At 38.5% G+C, this 25,744-nt stretch overlaps 1 protein-coding gene across 3 annotated transcripts in view; it reads right to left on the reverse strand.

The window, feature by feature from the left end:
• Positions 1 to 226: 226 nt before the first annotated feature.
• XIRP2 (xin actin binding repeat containing 2) overlaps positions 227 to 25,744 on the reverse strand; it is a 359,651-nt gene continuing 334,133 nt past the window's right edge. For all 3 annotated transcript variants that reach the window (XM_040440977.1, XM_040440978.1, XM_040440979.1), the window contains 3 exons: positions 11,465 to 20,963; positions 5,015 to 5,148; positions 227 to 364 (listed from right to left, as the gene is read on the reverse strand). In XM_040440977.1, the coding sequence (XP_040296911.1) occupies positions 5,054 to 5,148; positions 11,465 to 20,963 (9,594 nt within the window). In that variant the 3' untranslated portion in view covers positions 227 to 364; positions 5,015 to 5,053. The remainder of the gene's footprint in view (positions 365 to 5,014; positions 5,149 to 11,464; positions 20,964 to 25,744) is intronic.

The following is a 25,744-nucleotide window of genomic DNA, read 5'->3' on the forward strand; positions in this document are numbered from 1 at the left end:
GCTTACTATAACTTTCTCATTCATAGAACTTTGTCTAGAGTTTTCTTCCGAAGGAGGCCATGTTACACTGAGTTTATGTCTTTCACCAGAATTCTTCAAACTAACATAATCTGAACTCTTGTTATCTTCATTTGGGTTTAAGCACTGAGGGTTATTTGCTGTGCCTGGCTCCTTACCCATTGATTTATTTTTGTCTTGTCTTTCCACTCGAGGATCAACACCTGTAGATATTTCTTTTGGATTCCAGCGTTCTTTGTGAGGTTTGTATCCAAAGCCTTCATCATAATTTCCTTTTGATTTGAAAAGTTGCTTAAAATGTGTCTTGCAGTATACATGTCCATGGAGAGATGCATAATTTCCTAAACTGCGGGGAGAAGTTCAGAAAAATGCAGAGCGTTATTTATACAAAACCAGTGCAAACATTACGTCCATTAGTCATGAGTTATCAGTAGAGATGAGCAATTCTTTAGAAAAGAATTTCTTGAGATTTGATTTAGACAAAGAGAGAGAGGGAAAAATAGGGGGAGGGAGACAATGATTTTCCAGGCATTTTAAGAGGACCTGTCACCATAAAACGCAATGCAATCTGAAGCATCATGTTGTAGAGCAGGAGGAGCTGAGTTGATTGATATTATTGAAAAATGTATGAATTACAGGTTTTACTGAATCTTTTCCCATAAAAATATGTATTAATCTGCCCAGCTACTTCTGCTCTACATCATGGTACTTTCAGATTGAATTGCATTTTGTAGTAACAGGCCTGATTTCCAATTCAAGTAGAATTGATTAATTCCCAAATTTAATTCTTGGCTGATTCAAACAAATCAAAACCAAAACCAATTTTCGGAAATTTGCTCATCTCTACTAGTTTTCAGCTAATCGTGTTTGATTTCAGGTCAAACAATCCTCTCATAATATCCACAAGTTTTACAGGCTAGCCATTTATATGGGTCCACCAGCGTCGGAACTACTTCATATCCTTAAACCCTAATGGTGCATATAGAAATGGATTTTTTTCTTCATAAGATAACAACTTTAAATATTAATCAGTCTGAGATATATAAAGAGTCAGGAGCAGCCTCCACAGCTTTGCCAAGTCTCTCCGAGATTGCTAATTCACCAATACAAGGTACTTACTTCGATGCATTGCTTTCTAACTGTAGGTGTGAACACAATTTCAGATTATCAAGTGTGTAAGGCTGAGATGTTACTTGATATTTCCAATGGGATTTATGTGTGACTTGTATAGCTGATTTCAGATATTTGCTTTGGCTGGCTTTACACAGTTCCTTTTTTATGCAATTTGCTGCATTTTTGACCAGCAAATAAAATAAAAAACACCACGAAGGCTGCATCAGATAGAACAGATGATCAGATCCAGATCATTAGCACTTATAGTCACTTCATCTGTTGGAATAAATGCAGGTGTAAAGCCTCTTGCACATTAATTTTTCTATTCAGTTTTTCCTATGCGTTTTTTCCCATGGTGATTTTATCGCTCTAAATTGCAACGAAAAATGCATCAAAAACGTCTGTGTAAACCCAGCCTTATACAATGAATACACATGATAATTCCATGAGCTGAACCAGTGCACATATACACACACTTGATAGGTCTGCCATAAGACCTATCTCGGCCCCATACATAGAGAAATGCTTGGCCCCCATTTCTATCACATTCTCCATGGTGGAAGCTCTAGACCACTAGATGACAGATGAGAATTAGCAGATGGGGAAGGGTACAATTATATCCAAATCTTTGCCTTGTGTAACAGTGGTGCCTTCTGAACTGTGATTGGTTAAGGCGGATAGCAAAAGCCATCTGAACTACACTTTCTGGCACAACAGACTTAGGCTACTTTCACATCTGCGCTTTCTCTTTCCGCTATTGGATCATAGGATCTCAATAGCAGGGGAAAACGCTTCAGTTTTGTCCCCATTCATTGTCAATGCATTCCGTTCATTCCAGAATGCATTCCGTTCCATTTCATTGTGTTCCCATGATGCACACAAAAGTAGCGTTTCTGAGAGCGTCCAGGGAAACTGATCAAGACGGATCCGTCATGACTCACAATGTAAGTCAATGAAGACGGACCTGTTTTCTCTGACACAAAAGAAAACGTTGGCTATTTTAGAGATAATACAACCGGATCCGCTCATAACGGATGCAGATAGTTGTATTATCATGACGGCAGCGTTTTTTGCTGATCCCTGCCGGATCCAGCAAAAACGCAGATGTGAAAGTAGCCTTATGTGGTAGATACATGAATTGTCAGCTGCAAGTTGGTGGATGGGCTAGAGGTGCAGGTGCACCTGGTGCATATACCTAATGCATCCTTTGGATCCCATTACCATTGTTATACTCTAGCATACCCTGTTTTCAGCTGCATTACAAAGTGCACAGAATACACGGCATCCACAAAAAAAAGTATGCTGAAAGGTAAACATTTCTTTAACCGCCTCACGTCCGCCCATAGGATATAAACGTCCTATGGGTGGACGTCTATTTCTGACAGCACGTTTTAAAACGTCCTGTCAGAAATAGCAGCTGCACGGTAATCGTGCAGCTGCTGATCGGGTTGCCCGCTGTCAGTGACAGCAGGGCAACCCTAAGACAAGGCAGGGACAGTGCCCAGGTGTCCCTGCCTTCACGATCGCTGCAGACACAGCGCTCACCGAGCGCTGTGTCTGCAGAGAAGGAAGCGCTGTGCGCTTCCTGTTCCGGCCCGGCGGTCATGTGACCGCCGGGACCGGAGAGTGCAGGGGCTGTGTGAGGTCTCTCAGAGACCTCGATCAGCCCTGCTGTGAGGCTGTACAGCGCAGGATTGCTGCTGTACAGCCTCTATAGGGGTGCATTTGTCCTGTAACTGGGGCTACTATGTCAGCCCCAGTTACAGGAGAAATCAACAGTGTAAAAAAAAAAAAAAAGTGAAGTAAATGTCCCCCAGAGGTCTTGTATGACCTTATGGGGGACGAAAAGTGTAAAATAAAATAAAAATAAAATAAAGGGTTGAAAAAATAAAATAAAAAAAAGTTTCACATGTAAAAAAAAAAAAAAATCCCAAGTAAGGAATAAAAAAAAAAATTAAAAATAGAAAAAATAAAATAAAATAGACATATTTAGTATTGCCGCGTCCGTAAAAACCAGCTCTATAAAAATATCACATGACCTAACCCCTCGGGTGAACACCGTAAAAAAAAAAAAAAAAAAACGGTGTCAAAACAAGCAATTTTTGTCACCTTGCATCACAAAAGGTGCAACACCAAGTGATCAAAAACGCGTATGTCCCACAAAATAGTACCAATAAAACCGTCACCTCATCCCGCAAAAAATTAGCCCCTACATAAGAAAATCTCTCAAAAAATAAAAAAAACTATAGCTCTTAGAACATGGAGACACTAAAACATAATTTTTTTGGTTTCAAAAATGCTATAATTGTGTTAAAGTGAAACAAATAAAAAAAAGTATACATATTAGGTATTGCCGCGTCCGTGAAAACCAGCTCTATAAAAATATCACATGACCTAACCCCTCGGGTGAACACCGTAAAAAAACAACAAAAAAAACTGTGTCAAAACAAGCAATTTTTGGCACCTTGCATCACAAAAGGTGCAACACCAAGTGATCAAAAACGCGTATGTCCCACAAAATAGTACCAATAAAACCGTCACCTCATCCCGCAAAAAATGAGCCCCTACATAAGAAAATCTCTCAAAAAATAAAAAAACTATAGCTCTCAGAACATGGACACATTAAAACATAATTTTTTGGTTTCAAAAATGCTATTATTGTGTAAAACTTTAATAAATGAGAAAAAGTATACATATTAGGTATCGCCACGTCCGTAACAATCTGCTCTATAAAAATGTCACTTGACTGAACCCCTCAGGTGAACGCTGTAAAAATAAATAAATAGAAACTGTGCTAAAACAACCAATTTTTTGGTCACCTTGCCCCATAAAGTGTTATAATGAATGATCAAAAAATCATATGTACCCAAAAATAGTACTAATAAAACTGGCACCTTATCCCCTAGTTTCCAAAATGGGGTCACTTCTTGGGAGTTTCTACTGTAAGGGTGCATCAGGGGGCTTCAAATGGGACATGGCATCTAAAAACCATGTGGAGTTCCTTTTCTTCTGTGCCCTGCCGTGTGCCCATACAGCAGTTTACGACCACATGTGGGGTGTTTCTGTAAACCGCAGAATCTGGGTAATAAATATTGAGTTTTGTTTGGCTGTTAACCATCGATGTGTTAAAGAAAAAAATTGATTAAAATGGAAAATCTGCCAAAAAAGTGAAATTAAAAAATTTGATCTCCATTTTCCTTTAATTCTTGTGGAACGCCTAAAGGGTTAACAAAGTTTGTAAAATCGGTTTTGAATACCTTGAGGGGTGTAGTTTCTACAATGGGGTCATTTATGGGGGTATCCACTATGTAGGCCCCACAAAGTGACTTCAGACCTGAACTGGTCCTTACAAAGTGGGTTTTGGCAATTTTCTTAAAAATTTGAAGAATTGCTTCTAAACTTCTAAGCCTTCTAACGTCCTAAAAAAATAAAATGATATTTCCAAAATGATGCCAACATAAAGTAGACATATGGGGAATGTTAAATAATAAATATTTTATGAGGTATCACTTTCTGTTTTAAAAGCAGAGAAATTGAAATTTAGAAAATTGCGAATTTTTCAAATTTTTGGGTAAATTTGGGATTTTTTCATAAATAAAGGTGAAATATTTTGACTCAAATTTATGACTATCATGAAGTACAATGTGTCACGAGAAAACAATCTCTGAATGACTTGGATAAATAAAGGTGTTCCAAAGTTATTACCACATAAAGTGAGATATGTCAGTTTTGCAAAATTTAGCCTGGTCAGGAAGGGGGCAAAGGGCCCAGATGGGAAGTGATTAATATCGAAGGCTATGGTTGGCTTGTATGGTGGGGGGGGGGGTTCATATTTGGAATTTTTTTTTATTGCACGTGAGAAACAAATTGATTCTTCACTCACCTTAATTTACTTTTGCAGTGGTTGCAACAAAAGCAGTTCTTATGAAAAGTCTGCTTGTCTGCCACCAGGCATTCCATTGGGTAAACCTTCTTTTGACAAGCGATGCACATTTCCTTTTCCTGATGAAGTATTTTCTAATGGGAAAAAGAAAAAAAAAAGGAATTTTCAGCATCACTAAAAAGATTGAGGTCTCCAAATATCTGAACTTAAAGAGGACCTTTCACCGATTCTTACCCTATGAACTAACTATACAGATAGGTAGAGCGGCACCCGGGGATCTCTCTGCACTTACTATTATCCCCGGGCGCCGCTCCGTTCTCCTGCTATGCCCTCCGGTATCTCCGTTTTCTAAGTTATGGTAGGCGGAGTCTGCCCTAGCGCTGGCCAATCGCACTGCAGAGCTCACAGCCTGGGAGAAAATAACCTCCCAGGCTGTGAGCTCTGCGCTGCGATTGGCCAGCGCTAGGGCAGACTCCGCCTACCATAACTTAGGGACTGGTATCTCCGCCTACTATAACTTAGTGAGCGGAGATACCGGAGGGCATAGCGGGAGAACGGAGCGGCGCCCGGGGATAATAGTAAGTGCAGTGAGATCCCCGGGTGCCGCTCTACCTATCTGTATGGTTAGTTCATAGGGTAAGAATCGGTGAAAGGTCCTCTTTAATTGCATGCTGTTAATTCAGTGCAGAAATATTTTGTATAATTTTGAACACAAATGCGTTAATCTAACACCGAAGACTTTGTTCCTTGGAGCAGGACCGTCCAATACGCTCATTTCTTTCCCTTATGTTATAAAGCTGTTTTTGCACAAACCTTTTACTATATCTGCAGTGTCGGACTGGGCTGTCTAGGGCCCACCAGTAAAATTTGTTTTGGGGGCCCACCATGTGGATACATCCAAATATTACTTTCTCACACAGCAGCAGACAGGAGCAGGATGCTACACGATGATTGATTATGGGGTCCCTGCAGCAACTTTGAGAAGGCAAGTCTCTGGGAAAGGAGGACACTGGCTATCCTTCCTCTGTACCTATACGTCATCTCAGCCACATGAACATGTCTATAATAATAAACTGGGGAGTTTCTTAAATATTCTACCCAGTTTTTTATATGCTGTAAACTGCCTATCTATATGTAGCGCAGTAAGTCTTCTGTGTTATGTGCCACTTGTGGAGGAGGTAGAAGACAAGGAGCCCACCTTGTTCAGGGGTCCATCGAGGGATTCACCTTTACCTCTGTGGGCCAGTCCGAGCCTGTATACCTGTCCCAACAACTAGAACCATGCAAAAAACTGGCGGCAGAAATTGAGTGACTCCTATTGTGCATGTACAATAGACTGCCATACTTCTAACATGCAGTAATACACATAAATGTCATTCCATCATGACGGAGGTTAAAGACAAGTAGCAATTCACCCTCTTGTGACTTGTTTGCAGATTTGTCCCCTGCTTGTAAAGTATGAGGTGGTCAAGTTATGAGTGGATTGTGTGGAAATGGACTTATTCCTCATGCACAGAGCCTGTATGGTAGTCATAGATGCTCCTTGTGGCACCATATGGTGTTTCATATGGCACCATAATATGGTGTTAGTCACTGCTAGTTTTTGGAAGAGAATATCTTGATAATATGGTTTCCATTGGAACGACTCACATTTTACATCTGATTATAGAGAGGTATAGTGTGACCCCATTTTGGCTCAGTTTGTAACATGGCCATGTGTTTGACCCCTAAAGAAAACGGTTCACACACAGCAATTGCCATTTCTCTATTAAAGCATCGTTGGATTTGTCATTGAATTGTTCGCTGTTGTGCACTATCAATTTTAATTTGCAATCTCAACTCTGCTACACCTGTATCGGCATTCCAGCTCCCACATTAGTATATTTTTACTTACCACTACAGTGGGTCATAATGAGTTTCTAAGTGGATTTTATAGCTACACTTGATTAAATTGATATTACAACTCCACTCATACGTAACATAAAGGCTGCAGTCAAAATCTCTACAATATACCACTGCATACAAACCAGGAGATAGCTACATCTCCAAGGTTGAGTCTTCATATCGTTATATACCTTATTATTTTGCTTTATTCTAATCTAACATCTGTCTCTATATTATCTGGCAATTAGTGGGAACTTCCCCGAACTGAACTTACTTTATCATAATGTATATTCTACGAAGACGTCTTTATTGACTCAGACGTGAAGTTCATTAAAAAGAGGGTCAGACAATGTTATTTGAAGTTATCTAGATGCCACTTACAATAACATCACTCAATACTGTAACCTCACTTTTTAGCGTTTCTTAGACATTATAAAGATGTTGCAGTATGTGTGTTATTTTCCGAAATAATTATATTGCATTGATTTATATGTATTTAGACGGTAAAGCTGTATAGACTATTTTATGTGATAACAGTGAGAGACAAATACTTAAAGGGGTTGCCCAGGCTACAGATATTGATGACCTATCCTCAAGATAGGTCATCAAAATCAGATTGGTGGGGATCCGATGCCAGGAACCCCCACTAATCATCAACTGGAGGCAACAGCCCTGTACATTGTGCAGTGGCCATGCCAGGATACTGCAGCTTAGCTTCTGTTCAAGTGAATAGAAGCAGAGCTTATATTCCTTCCAGACATGCACTACAACTATCTTGAGACACTTACTGACACTCCTATGCCCCTGTCCATTATATGTTTGCTATATTCCTGCTATGGTGAGTGTTTCATATTTGCTATATATGCTATTCCCTACATTAGTTCCATATACACTAGAGGTCAAGCTGTTAAAACAGAATACATTGTTTACATCAATTATTCTATGTTCTGCTACATGATGTGTTACTTATGACCTTGTGTTGCATCTATTACACTCACTATTGATATTGCTACAGCATGTATCCAATCTGTTTTATATAGCATGTGACTGCAATATTGATATTAACTATATTAACATACAGTCCTGATCAAAAGTTTAAGACCACTTGAAAAATGGCAAAAAAATCATATTTTACATTGTTGGATCTTAACAAGGTTCCAAGTAGAGCTTCAACATGCAACAAGAAGAAATGAGAGTGAGACAAAACATTTTTTGAGCATTCAATTAATTGAAAATTACGATTAAACTGAAACAGGCTGTTTTTCAGCTGATCCAAATTTTAGGACCACATGCCTTTAAAAGGCCAAATCTGTGCAAAGATGTGGATTCATTGTCATTTTGTGTCAGGTAGTCACACGTTGTGATGGCAAAGGCAAAAAACTCTCCCTTTTTGAACGTGGTCGGGTTGTTGAACTGCATAAGCAGGGTCTCTCACAGCGCGCCATCGCTGCTGAGGTGGGACGCAGAAAGACAGTCATTTGGAATTTCTTAAATGATCCTGAGGATTATGGAACAAAAACGTCAAGTGGAAGACCCCAAAAAATTTCATCAGCACTGAGTCGGAGGATCCAATTGGCTATCCATCAAGACACTGGACGATCCTCGACTCAAATTAAGGCCCTTACTGGTGCTGACTGCAGCCCCATAACCATCAGACGGCATCTGAGACTGAAGGGCTTCAAAAACAAAAAACGTCTTCAAAGACCTCGTCTCCTTGAACGCCACAGAACTGCTCGTTTGGACTTTGCAAGAGAGCACCAAACATGGGACATTCAAAGGTGGAAGAAAGTTTTCTTCTCTGATGAGAAAAAATTTAACCTTGATGGTCCTGATGGTTTCCAACGTTACTGGCATGACAAGCAGATCCCACCTGAGATGTTTTCTACGCGCCACAGTGGAGGGGGCGCCATAATGGTCTGGGGTGCTTTTTCCTTCAGTGGAAAAATGGAGCTTCAGGAAGTGCAGGGGCGTCAAACGGCTGCTGGCTATGTCCAGATGTTGCAGAGAGTATTCCTCATGACTGAGGGCCCTCGTCTGTGTGGTAACGATTGGGTTTTTAAACAGGACAACGCTACAGTACACAATGCCCGCAGGACAAGGGACTTCTTCCAGGAGAATAACACTCTTTTGGCCCATTCATGCGTGTTCCCCTGATCTAAATCCAATTGAGAACCTTTGGGGATGGATGGCAAGGGAAGTTTACAAAAATGGACAACAGTTCCAGACAGTAGATGGCCTTCGTGCAGCCGTCTTCACCACTTGGAAAAATGTTCCCACTCACCTCATGGAAACGCTTGCATCAAGCATGCCGAAACAAATTTTTGAAGTGATAAACAATAACGGTGGAGCTACTCATTACTGAGTTCATGTTTGGAAGTTGGATCTCTGTTTTGGGGGGGTTTAGTTTTGTTTTGGAGGTGTGGTCCTAAACTTTTGATCAGCTGAAAAACAGCCTGTTTCAGTTTATTCGTTGTTTTCATTAAATTGAATGCTCAAAAAATGTTTTGTCTCACTCCCAATTCTTCTTGTTGCATGTTGAAGCTCTACTTGGAACTTTGTTAAGATCCAGCCATGCTAAATATGATTTTTTGCCATTTTTCAAGTGGTCTTAAACTTTTGAACAGGACTGTATCATGCTCATTGCTTCAAAGTTCCACTATAGATCATATGCCATTTCATGGTGCCCATATATTCTTCGGGTGGTTTAAATAAGGGGTTTTCCGAGATTTTAATACTGATGACCTATCCTTAGGATAGGTCATCGGTATCTCATCGGTGGTGGTCCTACACCCAGGACCCCCGCGAATCAGCTGCTTACAAAGGCTGCTGTGCTCTCAGTATTGCCTCAGCCTTCTCTCAGCTTTTCCTAGGCCAGTGATAACATATTTATGGGTCGCATGGCCTAGGCGCAGCTCAGCCCTATTGAAGTGAATGGGGCTGAGCTGCGATACCAAGCACAGCCGCTATACAATGTATGGCACTATACTTTGTGTGCAGGGAGAAGGCAGCGGCGCTCACAGGAGCGCTGGTGCCTTCTCAAACAGCTGATAGGTTGGGGTCCCGGGTGTCGGCCCCCCCACGATTAGATACTGTTGACGAATCAACTGAAGTCGATTCATTCAAACAATTCGGTTTTAATGCTGTCAGAGTCCTGTCTCTGTACAGCATTACAATGTATTGTCTACATGTACTTCAGTGAATGAATTCGGTATTCATTTCTGCATCTTTAAAAACATTTAAAATTAGGAATATGAAGTTGGGTTTGATACCGAGGAACCAGTGCGTACCAAATCTGACAGAATTAAAATCAAAGTGTCTGAACAAATCGACTTTGGATCTCTGATCCAAAGCTCGATTTGCTCAAGCCTACTGATGACCTATCCAGGTGCATTCTTGGATTAAAATCCGGTCTTCATGCCTTCAGAATTATGCAACGTTCTTGACCTGATGACCAGAGGATAAGTCATCAGTATTAAAGTTGTAGAGTTTGGGGACATGCCTTTTACATAATTTCTAGTCTACTATTTTTTTCTGTAGACTCTTTGACTTTTAACTTTATCTCTTTGATAATATATACGGATGCATGTATGTTTTGTATATGATAAGCTGTGACCGAGGTCCAGGATGGACCAAAACGCTAATGTTGGCCCTAAAACTGTACTGATTGGGGCACTGTAATAAAGCAATTATCACCTTGCAATCTACTATTAAAGTGTACTGCAGTTTTCTACTTCTCCACAATTTATTGATTTCTCCCTCCCTCTCATCAGAGCGCTGACCATTGTTAATATGTATAGACCAATCAGGACTAGGGATAACAGGGTTTCCATCTCTGAACCTCCCTATTTAAAGTCTACAGGTTTGTCATTTTTTTTCAAAAAGTGCATTTATTGTCAGTATGCTTTTTCAAAAACCTTGATGAGAATGAGGTCATGGAAAGCACCTATACAGCAATGCAAAGAAATTTGAATGAAGCCTAAGAATTTGCTAGGACACAAATTACATGATGCCCACTTCAATTGATGCATCGTCTGTTTAATGCACGGACAGGTTGGATCCTCCTGAGCAAGAGATGCTCTTTGTAGCTGTTCTCAACTTCAGCTACTTTGTGGAATGCTTTGACAGCTTGTTCCTTTCTTTCTATGTTTTAGCACTATGCCTTATCTCTGGATAAGTCATTCATTATACGATCATATTAAACTGCTTTGTACTAACTCATAATAACCTGTATCATGTTCAATTGTAGGTGTATATGATGATATACTGTATGTAGAAACATGTTTAATGGGGACAAATATCATGCAAGCATATGCAAAGTATGTCAGTTTTACCTTGAGATTCATTTCTGTTTTACAGTCAACACAGCAGTCATTGTTAGTCACAAGCACACAGAACGTGAGGTTAGGAAGAAGCCTTCAGAAAGATAACAGAAAAGAAAACAGGTGAAGAAAATCTCAAGAATACAGTTCTGTTAGTATTTGATTATAAATCATTATTATAATGCAACAGGAAACAAAACTTCACAACTGCAAACCTAAGAACTCCTCAAACCTTATGCCTATTTACCAGTTCTGAATTCTTCCTGGTGGTAGCTGCTTATCACCTCTGATGTGTCTGAGACAGTATAGCCAAGACTCTTAAAAACTCTTTCACTTTCTTCCCAAGTCTTTTGGAAATTCTTCAGTATTTCTTCTGGGGATTCTGTAGCCGAAATGTCAAGCATGTGACCTGATATGACATCCTCATAGGTTGGAGGAGCATGCTTGAATTCAAATCCAGTCTTCAATCCTTCTGAATTCTGTGAAGTTCTTGACCTGATCACTTTGCTCTCCATCTTTTCAACACCAGAAGCATGTAAAATGGTTTCAGGATGCATCATGGGTTTGAATAAATGTTCTTGGCTCTCGTCGTGCCGATTCACAAAAATTTGCTTGGAAGTATTCTCTCTGTGATCCCTAATCTGTCTTATTGGAACAGTTCTAACGTTCCCTTGTAAAGGCAGCTCATTAGATGTCCCTTGGCTTTCCTTGGGTACAGCTTTATTTTCTTCACTTTGGAATTTACTGCTCGGAGTCCTGAACTGAGAATTTGCACTTTCTTTTGAGGCTGTCTTGTTTCCTTCACTTCTACCTCCTAGTGTAGTCTTCCTGTGGAGGTTGTCTCCATCTCTCACATTAACATTTTTAGATTTTGTTTGAAACACATTATCTGTAGGGAGCTTGGTTGTCTGTAAGATTGATTTTGCATCCAATGTATCCATATCTGGGCCCAGCCATTTTGGAATGTGTGATTGATCTTTTTCAGAGACTGTATGTTGTTTTTCAGACAATCTAGCTTCCTCGTAAACTTCCCTTTTGTCCTCCACTGTGCTGACAGTCACTTCTGCTGTAACAGGTATGGTACTGAAAGACTCCTTAGTATGGCTTTCAATTTTAAGCTGCCTTCGCAGAGTGGCAGGAGAATGTATTATTTCACATTTTTTCTCAACTACTACTGGAATAGGGGTAATTGCTCGAGGTTGTGTAGTTCCTTGAGAGAGCTTTACAGTAGTGTCTTTAAGCTTTGCAAGTTGTTCAGAACGACTTTTTTGAGACGGAGAAGGGGATAATGTTTTGGGTGTTGTGGAACGCTTTGGTGGTAGTGGTATAGTTACTGTCTCTTTAGGGAGTGGAGATGAAGAAGGAACGCTGTCTTTTTGTGGGGAGTCAGTACGTCTTACAGTAGATTCTATAGTAATATAAGTAGGTGATGGAGATCGCATCTTCAGGAGAGGAGAACAAGCCCTAATATCACTATGCTTCATGTCACTTGGAAGTCTTCCAAGGTCATTGCTAATCTTTCTTTGCCTACTTGTGGTCTCAACTTTTTTTGCAACCATAGTAATCTGCTTTTGTTGTGATGTTTCACTCTGAGTACTTAATTCATTTCTTCGTTTGCCAAAAGAAGAGGATCTCATAGCTGCTTGTATATTGCCTTCGAAAGTTGACTTCATATCCATTGCATGGTTTTTAATGTAAGATACTTGCTCTGTAATATTATCCTTACTGCTGGATGCAGCCAGATCTGCTATATTTTTCTTTTTTTCCTGACTGACTAACCAGGTGGGAATGACGCTTAGAAACGTTCTAAATGTGTTAATATTCAATGTCTGGGGATCTGATTCCAATTGCTTTGCATTAGACACTGTCTGCTGCAGCTCCTCACATTTTCTTAGGTATTCGATAACATCCAATGATTTGATATCCTCTTTGTTTTGGTATTCGGAGTGGACATTCAAGTTCCTTTCCAAGGTTTCATTTGTTGCATCTGTTTCTTTGACTTGAGTAACAGCATTTTGGGCTACACTTTTTGATGCTGCTGGTGGTTCTTTAGGTTGTGGTGGAAGAGGGGCTTTTGCTTGATGAATCTGATGTTTATACAGACCTTTTGGTTTCACAGTCTGACCAGCACTTGCTGAAATAGTCTTCTTGACTTCAACATCACTTTTAATTTGGTCTTTATTGATTTGTAGCTTTCGTTGGAGCTTTGGTGACTCTATTGTTTTGGTCATCATGCTGCCCAAGCCTGTAATCTGGTTTTGCACAGTTTTGGTTTCTTTCTCATTAGTCACTGCTTGGACATTACTTGTGCTTTCAATCTGTTTTTGTTCTGAGCTTTGAGACACAGACTGGATTTTTAATTCTTTACTTAGCCTATGTTCAGTTGTCTTGGTGGCATAAGATTCTTCATGTACATTTTGCTGCATCACAACAGCTTGGTCTACAGTGTGCTTCACCCCCACTGTATTATTTGTAGCTTGAACATTCATTTCAGACTTTGCTGTTTCTAGGCTATCCCTGTCAAACTTAATACTGACTTTGGGAGAAGAGGTTCTTGTCATTTCAGGTTGCTCCATCTGTTTAGACTTTTCAAATTTATGAAAAATATTTTTACATATTTGATCCTGTGTGTGAGATTCTTTAAAACCCTGAGACCTTTGTTGTTCAAACAATTGGGTCTCTTTTGGGGGAATTTGACCTTTTGAGACAGTGCTAAATACAGTTGAGGATGATGGCACTAATTGTGTCTCCTTTTGCTTATTTTTATTATATGTTTCTTCAGGTGCCTCACTAGAAGCTATATTGTTCTTTGCCTTCATTTCATGTTGTGCATGAGTTGCTTCCATTGTTGACGTTGCTGCTATTTGTGATGAATTTGTTGACAATAACTTGATGGAATCATTCTCTGCTGAGACCAGCTTCCTTTGTGTTTCTGGAGAAACCGATATATTAACCTGGGATACAGTCTTATTTTTATTTTTCTCCAGTTCTTCTCTTTGTTGACGATATTTTTCCTCTGCAATCATTAGAGGCGTCTTAAATTTTCGGACATAAGTTTTTTGTTTTGGTGTTGGAGTTTCATCATGAATAGCTGGAGATATCCTACTTGGAGTAAACAACTTCCTCTTGGGTTTCAATGTTTCTTCATGATTTTTTTCTAGTTTGTGGTCACAAGTCAGTTGATCTAAATCCTTGTCACTTAGTTGACTGGTGTTTATATTTTCGGCCTTCATTGAACCTATTTCCCCAGAGAAGGATGTCTTACTTTCATTGACATGGCTGACATCCATACTTTTGTGTTCTGATATCTGGGTCACATTAGTCTGGGCTGCAGATGAGGGAATTACATTTTTCTTGGGCTTTAAAGACTCCTCATGGATTCTTTCAAGTTCCTGATCACAAACTATTTGATCATAATCTTGATAGGTTGAATGACGGAAGTCCTCAATTTCCTTACTGAATGCCTGTTCTTGAGAAAAAGCTTTGAAATCAGATGATAAAGTCTGATTCTTTACCACTGGAGATATAGCTGGAGAATAGAACATTGTTTGCTTGGCATTTAAGCCTTCTTTATTGTTGACTGCTATATCTTTATGAAATTCTGATTGTTCAGAATAACCTGAATGAGACTGACTGCTGTTAATTTGTTCACATTGAGAAACCTTTGACTGTTGGGTAAGAGTTTTGTTTTTATTGATATTCGTACTTGACATAGTCCCTGATTTAGTATGAAAGACGGGCAGTTTAGACTTTGGAAGCACATCAGGTCCTTTATTTATTGTCTTCCTAGGTTTTTCATTTTCTGTATATTTCTGTGATAATTCTTCACTTGATTTCTCTGCTGAAAATGTGTTTGATTGAGTCTTCGATTCTTTGCTCGTTGCAAATGACTGTTTATGAGATTGAAAGCCTGTTTTTCTAATGGTTGAATCTTTGTGTTTCTCTGTGTACTGTATACTTGTTTCTGATGGAAGTGCAAAAACGTCATTCTCCATCTTATCTAGTACTGGTGGGGGAGGGGAAGGAAAATAATCGGGATTAGTGTATGCCTTAAGAGAAAACTGATTTGGCAATGGTGGTGGCGGTGGTGGTGGGGGGGTTGGTGCAAGAGAAGGTTCTTCCATAGAAAGCTGTAGTGGTGGTGGAGGAGGAGGAAAGTCCATTAAATTATTTTCCCTAAGGCTTGTGGTTTTGATGTTCTTTGTAAGTTGATGTCCACTTCTAGTAGATATTGTTTTGCTGTTTTCACTCAACTCCTTGACTGCTTTCCTTGTGATCGTGTTTTTATTTTTTATATTTTGAGTTTCTTTCTGCAAAGCAATCATATCCATTGAATGTTCTTCCTTCTGAGCAATGTCTATATTGTTATTGATAGTATCCAAAACTTGTGCACGTTTAATGTCGAATGTATTGCCAGAAACCATTCTTGACTGGTGGGTTTGCTGATTTTTCTCTTTCTTCTGAACATGGTCTGATTTTTTGAAACCTCCAGTGTCAGTCACATCCATAGTGGTGGTTCTAGATGTATTGGAAGCCAGCTTAGTTTGATTTATTATCTTATTTTGATTGACTAAGTCTATACGTGACTCTTTTTGTCTGTTGTTAAATTCTTGAACTGACAAACTTTGCTCTCCAGGAAATTCAATCGGGACATCTGGACCAATGTTACTTTTCTTCCAGGCTTTACTAGCTAAAGCCTTATGTGAATTATATTCTCTTTGCTCAGTTATGTTCATTCTGGTAACTTTTTGCTGCAAAGCATTCATATTCTGTATACTTTTGTGATCAGCTTTTACCACTGTGTCTGAAACTTTGTGTTCCATATTATTAATGTTTTGCAGATTTCTTTGATTGATTGTTGATATTGGCTGGTCATCAATACCGACTGTGACGGTTTTCCAACCTGCCATATCTCCTGTATGCAAAAGTTCATTATTTTCTTCACTAGTCTGTTGAAATGTTTTGACTGTGTCTTTCGCATTGCCTTCAGTGCTTTCTCTCCATTGGACTGTCTGAGAGGAAGGCTGTAATAATGTCTTCATGGTACTTTTCACATCACCTTGAATGCTGACTTGATGTTTTACATAATTTCTTTCTGTAGAAGAGTCTAAGAGGCTTTGTTTGGTTCCACTTACATCTCTTCTGATTATATCTTCTTTTTCTATTTGCTTTACAGACTGTTTTGCCTCCTTTAAAGATTTTAATGCTGCCTCAACATTGCCATGAATAACTTCCTCCTTAACAAACTCGTTCTTCTGCTTTACAGCTTTTTCCAAAGAATCAATGGTTCCTTGAATATCTCCGGGGATGACATCTGGCTTTTCCGTATCCTTGACTTGATACTGTGATTCAGTAAGTGACTTCAGTGTTGCTGGGAGATCAGCTTTAATAATCTCTTCTTTCTGTACTACTACAGCCTGATTTATGGCTTGGCTGAGGGAACTTAAGGTTGCTTGCAAATTGCCTTTAACAATTTCTTCTTTATTTGCATCAAATGATTTATCCTCTGGCTCAGTCATAAAAACTTTAACTGTATTATATACATCACCGGGGATAATATCTGCTTCATCAACAGTTCGTTCAACTTGGGATCGTTGCCGTTTAAGTAATAATTTTGTACCTTCAACATCACCTCCAACAATTTCTTCATTGGTTTGTTCCTCTACTGTTTTCTCAAATTCTCCATGTAGTCTTTTTAAGTAATCTAATGCTCCAGATTCAATGCAAGTAGTAAAAAATTGAACATTTCCCCTTTCTGAATCCTCTATTTTAAACTTTTCTGTCTTCCCACCAGACATGACAGAGGTCTTTAAGTTGTAAATTGTACGTTTTATATCTCCACGTACAACTTCATCTCGTTGAAACTCATGGTTGTCATCCTTATTAAATAGAGAGTAAATTGTCATTTTTATATCACCTTTCTCACTCTCTTGAATAAGTATTCCCTGTTTTCCAAAGTCCTTGTTTCTGATAAGGTTTTTTATTGCTTCCTGTATATCTCCTCCAATAATGTCCTCCTGCATTGCTTGTATGTCAGTTGATTGATTCATTAACTGTGATTTTGTCAAGCTGATGTTGCCCTTTTCTTCCTCATTCAAACATACTGTTCTTTCAGTAGATGATTGCTGAGACAGCAAGTTCATAATTATATTTTGAAGATCTCCCCTTATTATCTCTTGTTTTTCTATTTTTGGAATATCCTGATTCATGAGTTGAAATTTGGCCATGCGGACATCACCAATTTCATCTGCTTCTAAAATAATCCCATGGGACTGGACAATTTTTTGGCTATACAATTCCTTTAGTGTTTCTTGGATACTCTTCCCAATGATTTCTTGTTTCTCTGTTTTGTATTCATTAAACTCATGTAATGGCGTGGTTTCAAAAAGCCATGTTGTTGTTCTTACATCAGCCTGTGGAATTTCTTCTTTTAGTGCTTTTTTATCAATTTCATCGACTTCTTTAATTGAATCTAAGTTTTGATTTTCAAATAGCCACACAGCTTCTTGCACATCTCCTTTTTGGATGTCCTCCATTGTTACTCTTTTAATATCCTCATAATTTTCTCCATGAAGTTCATCAAGAGTGTGGGTCTCGAACAACCAAGTAGATGTCTTAACGTTACCTTGTTTAATCTCACTAATGCTTACTGTTCGCACAGCCTGGCTCTTTTTCTCTTTTTCAAATAGCTCTTTGTTGCCTTTCACATCACCACCTATAATATTTTCAATAGTGTGAAAATTCAATTTATCTTCATCTGAAATCTTATCAAGGGGATGAGTTTCAAATCTCCATCTTACAGAACTAACATCCCCTCTTTTAATATCCTCTTGTGTCACGGCCTTAATAACAAACACTTCATTGGAATCATTGAAAGAGTCCAGAGGTTTTGTTTCAAACAGCCATCTTGTTCCACGAACATTGCCATGCAGTATTTCTTCTTTCTTTACTGTAGTAACTTCATGGTAAAATCCTTCTTTATCTTGAATAGCATAAAGGGGTTGAGTTTCAAACATCATTGTGTAGTTTTTCACATCACCTTTAAATATTTCATCCACGTTTACTGTTTTAGTAGTAGTTTCTGAATTATCTTCCTTAATTTGGTCTAAGGAAAAAGTTTCAAATATAAAACATCCTTTTTTAACATTACCACCTTGGACATCTGTGATTGTATATGCCTCTTTATTTTTTTCATAGTTTTCATTGATCTCATCGATAGAATGATTCTCAAAAAGCCATTGACAATTCAATACATTTCCCTTTTGGAGGTCCTCAGAATTCATAATTTTCATCCTTTGGAGAACTTCTTGTGAACTAGAGCTAATTTGATCTAGTGCCCGGTTTTCAAAAATATATTTCATGGTGGAAACGTCCCCAGACTTAATATCAATTTCAACCACTCGTTTAAAGTCTTTCTTCTCTTCTCCTTGTATATGTTCTAAATTTTGTGTCTCGAAAAGGAAGCAAACCGATTGCACATCTCTACCTACAACTTCCTCCTTCTCCAAAAGTGTAGACGTTTCTGATTCAACTTGTATTTTGTCAAGTGCCTGAGTTTCAAAAAGCCATGTACAGGTTTTCACATCTCCCTTTTGGATTACCTCATTGCTAGTCATTGTCACTTGTTTTTCATACAGGTCTTCCATTGGTTGGGTTTCAAATAGCCATTTACATGTTCTCACATCACCTTTGACAATATCATTTTTCTGTTTTTTCAACAACTCTTCATCTTCAGTATGACTAAAGTATTTAATAGAATCCAATGGCTGTGTCTCAAAAAGCCACTTTCCCTTTTTGACATCCCCAGATTGTATTTCTTGAGAAGAGATTCCTCTTATAACTTGGTAGTTTTCAACACTTTCACCAAACTGATCAATTGGAATTGTTTCGAACTTCCATTGATATGTTCTTACATCTCCCCTTACTACTTCTTCTTGACGAATTGTTTTGACTTCATGATAATGTCCAAACTGATCTTGTATAGCATACAGAGGTGTGGTTTCAAAAAGTTTCTTGTTAAGCTTTACTGCTCCTTTATCAAAATCTTCTATTTTAATTTTATAAGAGAAATCATCTGTTTGCCAATCTTCTTTCTCAAACGCATTTCTGCAGGTAGTAACATCCCCTTTCTGGATTTCATCAAGACGAACAGTACGAATATATGTTTTCTTCTCCTCCCTAATCTGTTCAAGTGGACAAGTTTCAAAGACCCATCTTTGATGTCGAACATCCCCCTTTTCCTCTTCTGTGGTAACTACTTTTTTAAGTTTGCCTACTTCAGAATTTTCTTTGAGTTCATCCATTGGTACATTCTCAAATAGATATTTTGTATTACTTACATTGCCACCAATTATCTCCTCACCCTCCAGAGGCCTTTCATTTGCATTGTCTTTTAAAATATCCATTGGAAGGGTTTCAAAAATCCAACATTTTTTATATACATCTGCACCAATGATAGCTTCCTTTTGAATAACAGAATCATCTTCCTCTTTAATTGAATCCAAAGAACGTGTTTCAAATAGCCACCTTGCCTTTCCAACCCCACCTTTAACACTTTCTTCCATAGATATACCTCTGACAACTTGGACCTGAGTTTTATCTTGATTAATCATGTCCAAAGGTTGTGTTTCAAACATCCATCTTGCTGTTTTAACATCTCCTTTTTCAATGTCTTCCCTGCACACTGTTGTTATCTCAAGTACTTTCCCAGAACTGTCTTGTAAGACATACTTAGGGTCAGTTTCAAATTGCTTTATGGTTGTTTTCACATCCCCTTTAAAGTCTTTAAGTTCTGATTTTAGTCTTAGCATTTTCATTTCATCAGAAGAAAGAGATCGGTCATTGTATTGAGTCTCAAAAAAATATCTACCAGCTTTTACATCACCTCCATGAATGTCTTCAGAAGTGAAAACGGTATCAGAATCATTTTCTTTGTAAATTTTGTTCAGAGAATCTAATGGCTGTGTTTCAAATAGCCATGTTGCTGTACGGACATCTCCTCTAGCAAGTTCTGGTACTTTGTCAGCTTTTTCCAAAGAGTTTGAGGCATCAACACCAAGGGCATGAATTGGTTGTGTCTCAAACATCCATGTTGTATATTTTACATCCCCTCCAGCTATAATTTCTTGTTCTCCAATACTTTTAATATGACTCTGCTCAGTTGACTCATCTTTAATTGTATCTAAAGGTTGAGTTTCAAAAACCCACCTCATAGACTGCACCTCTCCTTTCAAAATTTCATCCCATTCCAAATATTCTCTTTCAGGACTAAGACATTTTTGCGGGCTGCTAACAGGATTTTCAAACACAGATCTTGCATGTTGCACTTCACCTTTTTGATCATATTGACTAGTTACAATATCAGAAACCTGATTGAAATACTCTGTTTCTAGGTTTTTCCTCACTTCTGGATGTATATGTTTGTATAAACGTTTCAGCTCATATAAATTTCTTTGCTTTGAATATGCATCTTTGGGGGAAACAGATGCATATCTTTCATTAGCATTTGGAGGTTCTGGGGACTGGGAAAAATCTGCTATTTCATCTGTCTCTAAAATATCTGGGGGTGGAGGAGGAGGAAGTGGAAACTCTTCTAAGCTTCCAAAATGGACAGACTTAGTGTGAGCAGACTTTGATGTACGTTCTGTTTTCAACGAAGAACTCATACCATCACGGATAATGCTTGGTGAGCCAGAGATGTTGGCATTTACCACTGGCCATTCAAATTCTGGATGGTCATTATATATCTTGAAAGAATAAAATACAATGATTTAACATCCCAGATCTACACTTAATCAATACTTTATGTTTGTTTTAAGCAATAACAGTTCACCAATATTTAAATCTGCAATTAACGTATATGAGACCAAACACATGTAGAAGAGCTGAGTTTGTTAGAGGAAGCAGAACATCTTTGGTCTAAATACTTATTTTTGTGAGGAACACAAGCTCATGTTATCTGCAGTTCCCTAATATACCTTCTTTAGAAGAATTATGAATAGAGAGCATGGGCTCTGCATGTGTTAATGGGCAGACTATAGCTTCTGTAGAAAATAATCAAACTGCTGCAACGCAACAGCAGGCTTTAGCCATCTTTTTTTCATACAACTTGTATATCATGCAACTGAAATGAATATAGAGGCTTAGCTAAAATGGTCAGACACTGACTTAGGGCTCGTTCACACAAACGTTTTTTGCATTCCGTATATGGACCGTTTTTTGCGTTCCGTATACGGTCCGTATACGGAACCATTCATTTGAATGGTTCCGCAAAAAAAACGGAATGTACTGCGTATGTATTCCGTTTCTGTATTTTTGTTTTCCCGTTCACCTTGAAATATAGAACATGTCCTGTTATTGCCCGCAAAAAAGTTCCGTGGCTCCATTCAAGTCAATGGGTCCGCAAAAAAAAGGAACACATACGGAAATGCAAAAATAATAAAAAATTATAAACATATTTGGTATTGCCACATCTGTGATGACCGGCTCTATAAAAATATCACATGATCTACCCCATGAGGTGAATGCCGTAAAAAAATAAAAAAAATAAACATTAGCCAAAATAGCTTTTTTAGTTACCTCATCTCCCAAAAAAACATAATGTTAATTGATCAAAAAGTCATATGTACCCCAAAATAGTAGCAATAAAAATGTCACCTCGTCCTACAAAAAATGAGCCCCCACATAAGACCATAGCCAGAAATTGTATAAAAATATGGCTCTAAGACACAAAAACATGTTATTTTTTTCTTGTGTGAAACATAAAAGAATAAAATAAAAAATAGACATATTTGTTATTGCCGCATCCGTAACTACTGGCTCTACAAAAATATCACATGATCGGTGTATGCTGTTCACTTGATGGGGTATATCAAGTGAACAGCATACAAAACAAACAAATAAAAATTACGGCAAAACAATTTTTTTAGTTATCGCACCTCCCAAAAAACATAATATCAAATAAACAAAAAGTAATTTGTAGCCCAAAATGGTAGCAATAAAACTGTCAACCCGCAAAAAAAACAAGCTCTCACACAAGGCCAGAAAAATGTTAAAAATATGGCTCTAAGAAATTGGCAATACTAAAACATAATTTTTTTCTAAAAATGTTCTTATTGTGTAAAACATAAAAATAAAAAAAACTAGATATATTAAGTATTTTTGCATCTGTAACGATGGGATCTACAAATATATTATCCACATTATCTACATTATTTACCCTATTAAGTGAACAGTGTAAAAAAATATATAAAAAAATGAGATCAAACAACATTTTTTGTCAGGTTCACCTCTCAAAAAAATTTGATAAAATTCTACCAGAAAGCTAAAAGTACCCCAAAATGGTGCCAATTAAAACTACAGCTTCTCCCGCAAGAAATAAGCACTCACGCAGCTCAGTCAACAAAAAAATAAGAACGTTATCGCTTTTAAAAACCATGACAGAAGATGCCGCTCCTTCCCTTCTGAGCCCTGGCGTATCCCCAAATAACAGTTTACAACCACACTTGGGGAGGAGAAAATGGGTAGCAATATCCCCCCCGATAATCTCCTGTTATCTTTTGTAAAAAATAAAATTTAGGCCTAAAGCACCATTTTCTTGTAAAAAAAACAAACTATTTTTCATTTTCACAGCCAAGGGTTATAAATTCTATAAAACACCTGTTGAATCAAAGTGCTCGGTACACCCCTTAAAAATTCCTTGGGTGGTGTAGTTTACAAAATGTGGTCACTTTGGGGGTTTTCACTGTGGGGGTACCTCAGGGTCTCTTCAAACGCAACATAGCACCCTAAGACCATTCCAGCAAAATCTGCCCTCCAAAAACCATATGGCGCTCCTTGCCTTCTGAGCCCTGCCGTGAGCCCATACAGCAGTATACAACCACATATGGGGTGTTTCTGTAAACTGCAGAATCAGGGTAATAAATATTAAGGTTTGTTTTGTTGTTAACCCTTGATGTGTTACAGGAAAAAATTTATTAAAATCTGCAAAAAATGTGACATTTTGAAATGTCACCTCTATTTTTCCTTAATTCCTGTAGAATAAATAAAGGGTTAACAACATTTTTAAAACCAGTTGTGAACAGTTTGAGGGCTGTAGTTTCTAAAATTGGATATTTGTGGGTGGTTTCCACTATGTGAGTTTCTCAAAATAACTTCAGAACTGAACTGGTCCTTAAAAAAATAAATTTTGGAAATTTTCTTAATAATGTAAAAAATTGCTTCTAAAATTCTAAACCTTCTAACGTCCTAAAAAAAATAACATTACATTACTAAAATGGCAACATAAAGTAGATACCGTATTTTTCGCTTTATAAGACGCACTTTTTTCCCCCCAAAAGTGGGGGGAAAATGGCCGTGCGTCTTATAAAGCGAATACTTCGCTGGCCGTTATGCTGCACAGCGTGGCCAGCGAAGTATCAGTGTGGAGGGAGGAGGCGGGGACACTCATGGCGGGGCCCGATGCAGTATTAAACATTCAATCTGATCTATATCTAATTGTATATGCTCTGTACGGTACTTAGTGTAGTACCGTAAGTATAGCATTAAGACGGTGCAGACCGGCATCTCCATCGGTCATGCGCCGCTTGCCGCACCTCCTTCCTCATGCGCCGTCTGCTCCAGCTCCCTCTGTCATGTGCCGCCTGCCTGTTCATTCATAAAGTGAGATAAGCAGGCAGGCGGCGCATGAGGAGGGAGCTGGGGCAGGCGGCACATGACAGAGGGAGCCGGAGCAGGCGGCGCATGAGGAGGGAGCTGCGGCAGGCGGCGCATGACCGATGGAGATGCCGATCTGCGCCGTCTTAATGCTATACTTACGGTACTACAGTAAGTACCGTACAGAGCATATACAATTAGATATAGATCAGATTGAATGTTTAACAGTTTCGGGGCCCGGTGTATTAGAGTAGAGTCACTGCACCGGGCCCCGCCATGAGTGTCCCCACCCCCTCCCTCCACACTGATGCATCTGATGGGGGATCTGTAGATGACACTTATGGGGATCTATGGATGACATAAGTGTCATCCACAGAGCCCCATAAGTGTCATCCACAGATCCACCATCAGTGTAATGCACAGATCCCCCCTCAGTGTCATTCACAGATCCCCCCTCAGTGTCATTCACAGATCCCCGATCAGTGTCATCCACAGATCCCCCATCAGTGTCATCCACAGATCCCCCATAACAGTGCGTCATCCACAGATCCCCCCATAACAGTGCGTCATCCACAGATCCCCTCATAACAGTGCGTCATCCACAGATCCCCATAACAGTGCGTCATCCACATATCCCCATAACAGTGCGTCATCCACAGACCACCATTAGTTCAAAAGCTACCAAAAGCACACCTTTTGGTTCAAAATATTTTTTTCTTATTTTCCTCCTCAAAAACCTAGGTGCGTCTTATCATCAGGTGCGTCTTATAAAGCGAAAAATACGGTATATGGTAAATGTTACTTAATGAGCATTTTATGAGGTCTTAAAAGCAGAGAGATTGAAATTTAGAAAACAGTGAATCTTTTCAAATTTTCGTTAACTTTTGGATTTTTCTATAAATAAAGGTGAAATATATTGATAAATCATGTTAATGGTAAATTTATACCATTAACATAATTTACAATATGTCACGAGAAAACAATCTCTGGATGGCTTGGATAAAAAAAAGCATTCCAAAGTCATTACCACATAAAGTGACATATGTAAGATTTGCAACATTAGGCCTGGTCAGAAAGGGGGCAAATGGCTGGGCCTGGAAGTGGTTAATTCTACTTGAGAATGGAGGGTTTTTTTTATGTAAAAAAAATGCCATGAAACAGTTGTGTTTTTTACAAGTGCTTTTTGGGGATGACATTTTTTTGTTATACAACATGCTTTTAAAATTTTAGATTTTAAATGGCAGATACCTGCAAGTATGCATAAACACACTGCCTGGAGTCATGTAACTCTCCTTTTATTTTTCTAGTCTTCTGATTTGAAAAATGACCAATGCTATTTTGTAAAATTCACCCAAATCGAATCTCTAAAAATTCAGATTTGACCCTCATTTATGGAAAAGTTTGTTCAAATTTAATTCATTTAGAATTGATTTGCTCATCTCTACATAGTGTGAGACCACCCTGAAGATCATGCTGAAATGTAGCAGAAATGCTACAAGTATGTTTATCTATCAGTTCACCCTATTGCATAACAGAGGGTGCAAAGCACTTCAAAACCCACTGCATTTCCTAAAACCTGTGATCATATCTTGCAGTGTGTGAACGTGACTTTATAAAACCACATATAACTGTGTAGTACTGGACCTTGATTCAAATTTTTGGTGCCAAATGTGCACAGAAAATTCACAATTCAGTCACTTTTGAATGTGGCCTAATGGGCAATTTCATACCCTACAATACTAAAATACATGAACTTGTGAAACCCCAAATCAAAAATAAATTTAAACTCATGATGCACAAACACTGCAATTAAAATAGCCGCAAATCACAAATTCAGCTCGTCTAAATATGTAGATAGATATACAGAAGAAAT

The sequence above is a fragment of the Bufo bufo genome, chromosome 7, assembly GCF_905171765.1.
Source record: "Bufo bufo chromosome 7, aBufBuf1.1, whole genome shotgun sequence".
NCBI classification, from domain to species: domain Eukaryota; kingdom Metazoa; phylum Chordata; class Amphibia; order Anura; family Bufonidae; genus Bufo; species Bufo bufo.